This window comes from Myxocyprinus asiaticus, chromosome 28 (genome assembly GCF_019703515.2).
Source record: "Myxocyprinus asiaticus isolate MX2 ecotype Aquarium Trade chromosome 28, UBuf_Myxa_2, whole genome shotgun sequence".
Taxonomy (NCBI): Eukaryota; Metazoa; Chordata; class Actinopteri; order Cypriniformes; family Catostomidae; genus Myxocyprinus; species Myxocyprinus asiaticus.
In genome coordinates, this window is record NC_059371.1 from 39,284,966 (window position 1) to 39,297,145 (window position 12,180).

Consider the following 12,180-nt stretch of genomic DNA (forward strand, 5'->3'; position numbering starts at 1 on the left):
AACGAGAGCTTTCATCTGATATATGACTTGTTTGTTCAAGTGCTATGTGAAAAACTTTTCTGTTCATACGCATGTTTCTACATCATCACCTCTAGGTGGTGCTCATTTGCAACGCTAAGTTTATGACTTTATTTTGTTATTTTATGTAACATAAATGCAAAAGTAATGGTGTTCTTTTAAAAGTTCAGATTCTAAGCTTTCAAATGGTACCACATATGAGTGACTTATGTTTTCGGGGACTTTTAAATTTTAAGCGTAAACTTATTGCACACTTCTAGCCTTGCTCTTAAATGTGTGTGGTCATGTAAATGTCTTAACGGTTTTACAGTACTTTATCGGGTAAGGTCATAAACGTTTAAGCAAAAGCCAATTGGCGCACATAGATTTTTGCCCATTACCCCAATGGTAAACACCTTTATTGACATTCACAACATGCACAAGTTCCCATGACCGTTTGCATTTTTACATCAAAAGCTGAAAATAATCAGATGATTGCAAGTCTCATGTAAACTTTGTTTTTTGATATTGTCTGATTTTTGACTAAGCAGATTTTTAGTAGTTATCAGGGGTTTGGTGTGCATGTTAAATGTCTTAAACTCGTATTTGCCAAGATACCATAGCCGGCAATCAAAAGTCAGAGATTTCGAAATGAGCGCAAATATTTCTCATTAAATCAAATTATTATTAGCGATTTACATTAACTTTCTGTCTTGCAGTCTTGCAGTCTATGTGTAGCTTTGACCAGCAAACTTGGTAACCTAATGCAAACCCCGACTCAATTTAGTCTAGTAAACGTCATCTTAAAACGTTAATTAAGCAAGTTTAATTTGGCCAGATCGCTCATAATTGGTCAACGGTTTTTGATATTGTGTGGTTTCTCTTCTAGGTTTTGCTCGGGATCTCTCAGAGAGTACTGATGCAAACTACACTGAGTATGTTGCGACCAGATGGTACCGTTCGCCAGAACTGCTGCTGGGGTGAGTGCGTATCTATATATATGAGAGAGAGATTAATTATATTTCTATAGTTTTGATGCCCAATACTGTATTCTAGTAGTTAAAGATCTTGGCTGGTAATTGAAAGGATTTAGGTTCAAATCCCACAAGGTTTTTGTAGATTCATTATCTGTCTCTCTGTTGCTCTCTCAGGGCTCCATACAGTAAGGCGGTGGACATGTGGTCAGTCGGGTGTATTCTGGGTGAGTTGAGTGACGGTCAGCCTTTATTTCCGGGTGAAAGCGAGATCGACCAGCTCTTCACCATCCAGAAGGTTTTAGGACCCCTGCCACCTGAACAGATGAAACTCTTCTACAATAACCCACGATTTCACGGGCTAAGGGTCAGTCCATCTGTCTCTCTCTTTCTGTCTGTCTTGCCATTCAAACCAACACTTGAAAAATGCATATGACTATTTAGACAGTGACATATGGATCCATCTGAACTGTTTTCTGAAATCACTATTTGACAGGACACAGTTTTAGTTTTTGTGAGTCAGTTTTGTTGTAAACTATTTGGGCTGTTGGGCTGAGACGATATAGCACACACCAGTCAGATCAAGAATGAGACGTGTGGAGGCAGGACTTTTTTATATATGTTTCTCCTGATTTTGTGTGTGTGTGTGTGTAGTTTCCCTCAGTAAGTCATCCCCAGACTCTGGAGAGAAGATATCTTGGAATCATCAGCCCTATCTTGCTTGACCTCATGAAGGTAAGAGACACATGTGTTTTTGTTTAGTTTTACTTTTTTTGTAGAGACAAAATGTCTAAACAATTCTAATAAAATCCTTCACATCAATATTTCAGATGAAAAACTGCCAAAAGTTTTGCCATTATGCTAGAGTGTACTGGATGTTCTTTTAGCACGTCGCTATGCGGTTACTAAGGTGTTCTGGGTGGTTTTTAGCACATTGCAATTATTAGGGTGTTCTGGGTGATTTTTAGAGTTTTTAGCATGTTGCTATGTGGTTACTAAGATGTTATGGGTGGTTTTTAGCATGTTGCTATGCTGTAACTAGGGTGCTGTGTGAATTTAATCACATTGCTATGCAGTTATTAGAGTGTTCTGGGTGATTTTTAGAGTTTCTAAGTATGTTGCTACGCAGTTACTAAATTGTTGTGGATGTTTTTAGCACAATGATATGTGGTAACTAGGATGTTCTGGTTGAATTAGCACATTGCTATGCGGTTACTAGGGTGTTATGGGTGTTTTCAGCACATTGCTATGCACTTATTAAGATGTTCTGGGTGATTTTTAGCACATTGCTGTACAGTTGCTAGGGTGTCCTGGGTGGTTTTTTAACATATTGCTTGACAGTTACTAGGGCGTTCTAGGTGTTTTTTAACATGTTGCTAGATGGTTACTAGGGCATTCTGGGTGTTTTTTTTTAGCACATTTCTATGCAGTAACTATAGGGTGTTCTGGGTGATTTTTAGAGTTTTTAGTATGGCGCTACCCGGTTACTGGGTTGTTCTGGATGCTGTTAGAATGTTGCTATGTGCTTACTAAGGCATTCTGGGTGGTTTTTAACACGTTGCTATGTGGTTACTTGGGTGTTCTAGGTTATTTCTGGTCTCTAGATAGATATGACTCGGGTCCCTCCTTCACTGTAAGTCTAAGGGATTTTTTCACCCGTTTTATCGTCCGGCAGATGAAATTCATAAGACTCGTTGTTTAGTAAAGTAACAGCACACTTCTCAACAAGCCAAATGATTTGAGTTATTATACATGTCTGTAGCACAAACAATGCGGGACGAGTTACAAATCAAACTTTAATTTCTAGGTTTTTCTAAATGGCAAGGAAATGTAATTCTGCATGGGATATATAATCTAGTTACATGTGGACAGACAGACAGACAGAGAGAGAGACATTGTTTGCAGTTTTCTTGCTAATAGCCTTGACATAAAGCTGTATGAACTATTAAATAATCATTGCAATTCTGTTTTGTTTATTTGTTTGCTCCAGCACATGATTGTGACCTTTCCGTTCATTTATTTTCTTTCTCTTTCTCTGTTGTTTACCTGTGATGCTGATTTGTCATTATAATGGTTGTCTGAAGAATGCTGTGAGGCAGATGGTGTTTAATTCTAATTCACTGTCACTCTGTCAATTCTTTCTGCACCTGTCAACTGACTCGGTAACTGTGAAAGTTTAAATGTCGACCGTGATGCCCATGAAAATAAAAACTTAGTTGATGCGTGAAGTAAAATTATACATGGAAAAAGATAATTTAATAACATTAAAATGAAATGAACAGAAAAGAAAAACCTTACTGATAAAAAGAGTTTAAAAGAGCCTTAGTTGGTTACCTGGTTTTAGCTGGCTTAAGCTGGTTTAGAATAAGATGCAAAGTGGTCCAGACTTTATGCTAATAGTCAAAACTCTTGCTAGCTTCACAAGACTATACACAGCCTTCAAAATCCACTTTATTTGTACGCTTTTGAGATATTTGTGTTTTTAATGCTCTGTTTGGCAATCAAAAGAAGCAGAGAGAGCAAGAGCGAGTTTAATACAGTCACCATGTTGCTTTTGTTAGTGGTTAACACAGCTAGTCTGTGCTTATGCTAATGAGCGTGACTCATAGTCGTTTCAGCTCTTCATTATGTGAAGGTGATATATCATCACCACCATAATTGTGTGATAATTATATTTGCACCACAATGATTTCCTTATTTCTCCAGTCAAATTAGCCACAAGTTCACTGTTGCAAAGAATTTTGACAGAACTTCAGTACCGGCAGTTGATTTTGGAATATTTATAAATGATTGTTAGGATAAATCTCACGAAACCTGTCAAAAACCTGTCTGTGTCCCGAAAATCAAAATAACCCAAAAATAATGGCTTTGGTTTGCATTTTCAGAACCTGTTGTTGTTAAATCCAAATGAACGCTTCCTGACAGAGCAGAGTCTGAATCACCACGCCTTCCAGACCCAGCGCCTGACAGAGCGACCTGGCCCTCTCACACCTACACCCGTCCGCTCCTCCAAGAGAAAACCTCTTATTGACAACAGCACCTCCAACAGGTAATTTATTGTGTTGAGTCATTGGGAAAGAGCTTGGCTAGGCTGCCTCATTTTTTTAAACAATATGTGGAACAGTTCACAATACGCAACAGTAAACATTTCAAGCAGTAATATGCTACATTGTTGTCATATGACCTCATTACATTCATGTTTAAATCAGCCAGTTATCATCTCAGTTATCTCTTTTGCATTTTGAATCCAATTTTGGGTAAAGATGTTGATTGGCACTCAAAAAATTCAAGAAAGATGTTACAAATCGCAATTGATATCGCTTGTTGTTAATTAATTGTTTATTAGTCACAACTGGTTAGGACAAAAAAATCTAATTTACATGAAAGAGCATTTATTGGTTGTTGATTGATCATTTGTGTTTATTTAGGGGCCATGGAGTAAAGAGTACAAGTCACCATCGCTCCAATAGTCGCGACTGTTCCAGTCTGCCTCGCCACGGTCACGAAGACCTACATCCACCCAGCACTGAGGCATTTTTTAACGGGTCAGTACTTAACGCCAACAGCCTGAGTCCAGTTATGCATCCCAAATCCTTTCAACCGCTTAACCGCTCTGCATCATGCGGTAAAGACCTGGCAAGTCTGCAACATGCCAAGGAGGCCAAATCGAAAGTTGCCGACTTTGACTTTGGCAAGCCGACAGACGGCCCCGGGGCGAAATACCTGAAATCAAACACACCTCGTACCCAAAACCGCCACTCCTTTGTGGAGGGCAAAACTAGTACGTTGATAGGCGACAAAGAGAAACACAGTCGTCATGGTTATGGCGACTCTGCAACATCGTCCTCAGGCGGGAAGGGGTCGTCGTCATATCTGAGTTTGTCAAAGAGTCACGGCGTGCTTAGTGACACGAAATCCGTGAGCAACCTCAGCGACATGTGCCTGCACCCAGATGAACCTGGTGGATCTCCGCGATACTTCCCCGGCAGTTGCCTGGACCTCAACATAAACTTGCCGACGGCAGGCAGTCCATCCCTACAACATAGCGACCGATCCGGACTCAGTCCTGCCTTGGGGCGTCGAGGCAAACTGGAGCGTGACGGAAGTATGGTGGAGACTTCCGTCCGCCGTTCCTCATCACGGCAAAAGAGCCAACAACAAAATGACAGTAATGCAGCTGATGCGCTTGACCCTGGAGGTGGAGGAGGTCTTTCTCTCTCATCGCCCCATGAGTTCCCCTATGGCGTGGGCTACACCAGCCCATTCTCCTCCCAGCAGCGGCCGCACAGACATTCTATGTATGTCAAGCGGGAACGGGGGAGACCCCATGGGGTTGAGGGGGGTGGTTTAACGGTGGGACAGGGGATACCCACCAGGGCCAGCAGTCTGCAGCTCCTGACTCCTCAGTTGCAGCATCGTACCCTGCCGAGACACACGGGCAGCTCTGCTTCACGTGACGCAGGATTAGACAACATCAGGGTCAGTCCAATCTCTTTTCTAGAGTTTTATGTTTTGTCTCTCGGTGTGTTTTGCTTGCTCAAAGCATTTCAGCATGCTTCCTGATGCCTGTGAGCGGTATGGCGTGTGAAGAGTGTGTCCTGTGGTTGGTCTGGATGAACTCTGGATATGTGGATTGTAAATGTTATGACTCTTCCAAACCATAGTAAGCTGCCTTACCAGCATATGTTTGTTTTGAATGCTGGTCTTCACCAAGAGATACTGGTGTCCCCAACAAGCTTTAAAGCTTGTTCAAACAAGACATCCTTTGTCAACCAGCTAAGTTTTGCCAGCGATACCAGCACCTAGGCAATACTAACCAGCATAAACCAACCTTGATCATATGGAATCTATGCTGTTCTAAGCTGTTCTTTTAAGAACTCTGTCTACATAAACAACTACCTTCTATAGGCCAAAACATACTCTACGCAAGTATGTGAACGCAAACTCTTTTAGATACATCTGACCGCAATTGACCCTTCCCTAAGCTCTGCCCCCCTTGTCTACCATTGCTCACTCATACAAGCTTTGCAGAACTTCCCATAGGCATGAATGAGATTGCCATGAATGTGTGTCTTCTCTGGGTACCTCGTGTCAATGTTACATTTTTGTAATATTTTGGATTATTTCAATAACATTCTGCTTGAAATGACTCAAACACATATTACTCCCGTAGACTCTCGTTGGAAAAAAGCAAACGTTTGTCAGAGAAATCCCGCACAACAACAGTCAATCACATGCACTGGACACATAGTGCTCCCCATGTTAAGTGAAAACATTTATTTGCCTAAGTTTCACCACTGGTTCCAGCAGAGAGCATTAGCATGTTGCTAAGCTAACCAAGCGATACTCTTTTAGGCACAACAATACAGAGAACATCCAAATATCTGAATACTCGTTTGTTCTGTGCATTTTTTGTGACAAGATTAGAATATCGAGTTTTTAGCTTAGCAACATGCTAATGCAGACTCTACTGGAACGTGTGAATGGTTAAAATGCGGAAGGAAACTATAGCAGAGTAAACTTCTATAGAGGTACAGTGCATGGGAGACCACAGCAAATATTATTTTTGCATTCAAAGTGGCTCCAACAGCAAAAGGAAAAATCGACCATTATGCTTCCACAACTTTCCAAAACAGAGAGAGATGGATTGTGACTGAAACTCTATCACAACAGTGGTAACTAGTTTTTAATGACAGGGTAATGTAACACAAAGAGCAATGTTATTAATTTACACTAAATAATAATAATAATAAAAAAGTAACATTTAAAAGTTTTCTACAGGTATAATTACGCTGCTACATTAAAGAGAAAATGCTTCATTAAAGTCTGTGAAATGGGTCCATACTTTCCAGCAATTAATAAATATATATATTTAAAATCAACATGGATATCCAAAGTATGGATATGTCATCTTGCATAAAAAAATTTAATTGATCTGGTCTCAATGTATTCTAGGATTACCTTCTTTGTGAAGGATATGTTTACTACTTTAGTTTTTTTTTTTTTACTAAAAAAAATTATTTTGTACCTTTTTGTTTGGATACATTACCTGTGATGCCTAGGTAGGCAGCTTACTTGGGTTTTGGCAAAGATCCTACATGTCTATGAGTGCTGGTACGAATGTGTGCCGGGAGCTTTATGCCTCACCTGCTCTCATCTCTCCATGCACAGAGCGACCCAACGGCTGCTGAAGTCAGCCACACGCGACCTTTAATCCAGGAGTCCACACGGGACAACACCGCCGCCTTTCACACGCCACGGCAAAAAAGCGAGGTCCGCCCATTGTGCTTTCTCTTTTCCTTCACACTGTCTTTGCCTCTCTATATCTCTGTCTTCCTCTTTCTGCTCCCATTTGTTTGCTTTGCATATTTGCTTTTCAGTTTTGTTTCTTTTTGTTTGGAGTATGTGTAGATTTTGCAGAGGGGAAGCTAGAAAGAATTGTTTCAGGAAGCGTATGGTATTATATACTCAGCCTGGACTCATGAACATTATGTAACCATGGCAACATTATTGCAACTATATTACATGCCTTATTACACGTTTGACTGCAGTTTCCCAGTGAACTGTCCAGCGGGGGGCGCCAAAAGTGAATAAAATTGTCATAATCAGACGAGGTTTTTAAGGTGAATATTAGATGGAGGTTTTAATGAGTAAAACGTACATCCCAAACCTAAAACTTTAACCTAAACCTAACCAATAGTGTTCTAAAAGAAAATGAGAGGTAAAGAAAACCTTCCCTAAACCAACACCTAAACCTAACCGATAGAGTCCTAAAACAAAATTCTGAAGCAAGTATGTAATATCTTGTCTCTTCTATTACACTTTTGTTACACATGTCAGCTTGTGTGCTTGGTTGGGCTTGAGCCGGTGAGGTAGGTGAGCTACTCGTGCAAGCTAATCACATTGGAATAAGTGTGCAAATGTAGGTTGGTCTTTAACACAAGTGTTAACGTTTATCGTTTTTCAAATTATGCGTTAGAGCAGGGGTACTCAATAGGCGGACTCCTGTGTGGATCCGGACTGAAGGACAATTCAATCCAAACAGAGATCTAAATCTTTGTACTAGTTATCCGAGACCTGGCTAAGTGATTGTGTAGGCATACGCGCACGGAGCGGGAATCAAGCACGCTCAGCGCTAGAGAGAAATATTTCTTTGTGTCAAGTTAACGTGCCGCCTTTAGACTATAAAGTTTTTTCTGTGTACATTTTAGCTTCATTAATCAGCATGTTAGCCTTTCATAATAAACTAACAGATTTTTGTTTTAATTTTGTGAAAATTAATCAGAGATGTCATCATGGAAAGGAAAGCCTATTCATACTTAAATCAAGCAAACAGTATTTTAATGCTTCACTGTTGTTATGTAAATTGTTTGTTTGTTAGTAGATTCTCTTGTGAGATCTGGCAACACTGCAATTGGTATTTCACCCACTGCTTTGCGCGGAGTACTGTGATTTTAAAAAGAAAGTTATTAGCCGTTCCTTTATTATGTACTTACCGGTAACCTTTTAGAAAGGAGGCTGCGGAACTTCTGAACCGGAACGAAAAAATACAGTTTTTGCTCAGAACGAACCGAAATGAAAACCATTTTGTTTTTAGTCCCTGATACTCGTGATTTGTGTGAAAGTGAATAAAATGCACAGTTGTTGTAGCCCCTTTAGTGTTCATTTCACCAGGAAACTGCGACGAAACGTACAGTAGAGCGCGGCACGTAAAAGTCAGTTTGCAGAAATGTAGTTAATGTTCATTCTAAGAGACCAGATTGAATATACTGGTGTCCAGTCTGTGTGTTGTATGTATGTATGTTTATGTGTATATTGCAGGGAGGTGTGTATAATGAACAGCTTGCAGATGACAGTGGATCAGCCAAAGAGAACCGCATGATGTACAGTGAATCTGTTCCACGCCGGGTTGGGAGCTTCTACAGAGGTCAGTCTAATCACACACGTCAACACAAAAAGTTGTTTTTGTTCATTAAAGTAATACTTCACCCAAAAAAGACAATCCTGTCATCATTTACTCACCATCATGTTCTTTATGACTTTCTTTCTTCCGTGAAACACAAAAGGTGATGTTTTGCAGAATTTTCCAGGAGCATTATTCCCACTCTAATCCAAAACTGAACATGTTTTCTTTTTCTGTTTGCCTCAGTACCGTCACCCAGACCTGATAACTCCTTCCTCGAGAGTTCAGGGGTCATGGTGGACAGCGGCCATAACATACACCAACAGCCCTATGACCCCTGGTGATGGCACACTTTACACACACACACACACTTTTATACAACACTGCATTTTTGATATGGTAGCACTGAATTACGGTAGTGTTGTATGTATAGTAGTTATGGATCATCAACTTTATTATCAGCTTCCTGTAGGTTTAACCTCTGAACTGCCTCTTGTTTTACAAGGGCGGGGTCTGAGCCGCTGGATATGAGTCCACCAGAACCGTCCAAAGAAAAGGAGAAACATGGATTCTTCAGATCCATGAAGAAAAAGAAAAAGAAGACACAAACTGTGAGTCTGTGTAGTGTGTGAGTCTTTTTTATGTATTCAAGTTGTGCAGTTTTGTGTATCCTTCACATGTACTGCAAGTGTGTGAGAAAGCCTAGAGGTCTGTATGTGTGTTAAGCCCAAACCAGGCCCATAAACAAGACCTGACCATTAATGTCAAATTTTAACATCGCCCTCTTGTTAATTTCCTCTCTGAGCAAACAGATTTTCACTGGCTCTGACTCCAGTATGGAGTTTGTAAGCGTGCAAAAAGAATTACAGTAAATTTTGAAAATAAAATATTTATAATAATACTTTTTGTAATAAATGTACATGGTATTATTACATAAAATGTTTAAAATTAATTGTTATATAAATATTAATTCATTTAAATTAGCGCATACATTTAAATGAAAATAAATCATATTATGTACGTTTTTATATAAAAAAAAATTTACAATGTAATAATTTTATGATTTTACAATTTAAAAATATATAAAATATTAACATTTTAAATAAGTATATACATGTTTCATTAATAATATTTAAATAAAAATAAATAATTACATATTCATATGTATATATTATTATTATTATTAGGGGTGTGACGAGATCTCGTGCCACAAGATCTCGCGATATTAAAACGTGAAGATATTTCTCGTTGAGGTGAAAAGCTGTCTCACGATATCAGCATGACGGAGTGTGAGGGTGAAATTAGCATAGAAGATGCCCCCCGCCACTTTTAAATCGTTTGTGTGGCAGCATTTTAGGTACCCGGTGGAAACAATAAATGGCGACAGAGTGACAGACAAGACACGAACAAAGGCTGTGTCTCGTTTGGAAGGCTGCGTCCTCCGGAGGTCGCATTTATCGGCTGCATACGTCATCGAGGCTGTCTCGTTTAATTTTTTTAATTTTTGCCTTTTATGTATATGCACTTTCATTTATACAATTGTTAACCTTTTTTACATTCCCAATAAAAAAATTAAAAATAATTTTAAAAAATGAAACGAGACAGCCTCGATGAAGTATGTGGTCGACAAATGCGACCTCCGGAGGACGCAGCCTTCCAAACGAGACATAGCCAATATGTAAGCACTGTAAGAAAATAGTGCCGTACACCGCGGCTAACACAAGCTCTATGCAAAGACACCTTCAGCACCACCGCAGCTCTCAACTAAAATCAACCAGGTCTGAAGAGACTCATGTGAAATCATACAGGAGAGAAGCCAGTCAGTTGAGTTTGTGGCAAAACCCTTTACAGTGCTTGCATATTGTTCTATCTTTTACTGCATATGATAATTCATACTCAGAAAGTAGAACTAAAGTGACATTCATTACAAGATGATTAGTTAAAACATTTCAAAATGCACCTGCGTTTTTCCAGTCATATAGTATATAGTGTTAAAATATCATCTCGTCTCGTTCTCGTGAACCCAGTATCGTGTATCGTCTCATCTCGTGAGCTAAGTGTATCGTCACACCCCTAATTATTATTATTATTATTTATTTATTTGGGTTTTCTCCCCAATTTGGAATGGCCAATTCCCAATACGCTCTAAGTCCTCGTGGTGGCGTAGTGACTCACCTCGATCCGGGTGGCGGAGGACGAATCTCAGTTGCCTCCGCGTCTGAGACCGTCAATCCACGCATCTTATCACATGGCTTCACGCTATTCTCAGTGGCATCCACGCACAACTCACCACGCACCCCATTGAGAGCGAGAACCACACATTATAGCGACCACGAGGAGGTTACCCCATGTGACTCTACCCTCCCTAGCAACCGGGCCAATTTGGTTGCTTAGGAGACCTGGCTGGAGTCACTCAGCACGCCCTGGATTCGAACTAACGACTCGAGGGGAGGTAGTCACAGTCGCTGAGCTACCCAGGCCCCCATATATATATATATATATATATAATTATAAAAATATAATAAGAATATTTCATTCATTACAAACCCAAACCAGAAGCAAATCTTATGTCTTTAAAAACTCACCTGATGTTCAGAGGGAAGGATTTTAAGTTCATATAATTTGATTCCGTATTTTCTGTCATGCTTATTTAATCTGTGACTGGAATCAATAAAAATTGTTAATAAAAAAAAGACCTCACCTGAACCCCTATAATTTGTCATGTCCTGTTGGTCTTGGTTTGATTAGTGAGTTGTTATGGTGTTTGTTGCCCATTGTGAGTGTGTTTTCCTCTCTGTGTGAGTTTTGTCTCTTGTATTGCAGACAGCCGCCGGTGACGAGCGAGTTCCCGTCACAAGGAAACCTCTCTTTCCTCTTTGTCTCTCTCAGAGGAGCATCACGCGCAGCTCCTCTGAGAGAAGACGCCCTCTAGTGGCCACACCAATGGTACACGAGTCTTCGTACTGTACATACGCCATCACATCTCTAACACAAACTAAACCGCTCTTGTTGCATGAATTAACAGGACTAATCGGTTATTTGGAGGGGGGCTGAGTACATGTCTCCTCAGTGGTTCCCAGATCTGTGATGTCGTCATTAGTCTCAAAGACCATCAAGGGCTCCGTTTCCCTAAAGCATCGCAAGCTTAAGTTGATCGTAGAGACCATTGGCGCCAATGGTTTATACGATCTACTTAGGCTTACAACACTTTTGGAAAACGCAGCCCAGAAATGACTTGTTCATACTTACAATTATTTGATTTGCGTGTCTGGTGCCAATTTAGATTTATTTAGCCACAGAAACGGA

At 40.0% G+C, this 12,180-nt stretch overlaps 1 protein-coding gene across 4 annotated transcripts in view; it reads left to right on the top strand.

Moving 5' to 3' along the window:
• Positions 1-12,180, top strand: part of LOC127418746 (cyclin-dependent kinase-like 5) — an 86,384-nt gene that overhangs the window by 67,833 nt on the left and 6,371 nt on the right. For 2 of the 4 annotated variants that reach the window (XM_051659517.1, XM_051659516.1), the window contains exons 8-17: positions 887-977; positions 1,149-1,338; positions 1,626-1,706; positions 3,857-4,020; positions 4,400-5,450; positions 7,143-7,244; positions 8,793-8,898; positions 9,121-9,214; positions 9,380-9,485; positions 11,698-11,820. In XM_051659517.1, coding sequence (XP_051515477.1) covers positions 887-977; positions 1,149-1,338; positions 1,626-1,706; positions 3,857-4,020; positions 4,400-5,450; positions 7,143-7,244; positions 8,793-8,898; positions 9,121-9,214; positions 9,380-9,485; positions 11,698-11,820 — 2,108 coding nt within the window. The remainder of the gene's footprint in view (positions 1-886; positions 978-1,148; positions 1,339-1,625; positions 1,707-3,856; positions 4,021-4,399; positions 5,451-7,142; positions 7,245-8,792; positions 8,899-9,120; positions 9,215-9,379; positions 9,486-11,697; positions 11,821-12,180) is intronic. The other 2 variants (XM_051659519.1, XM_051659518.1) reach the window with 2 other exon arrangements.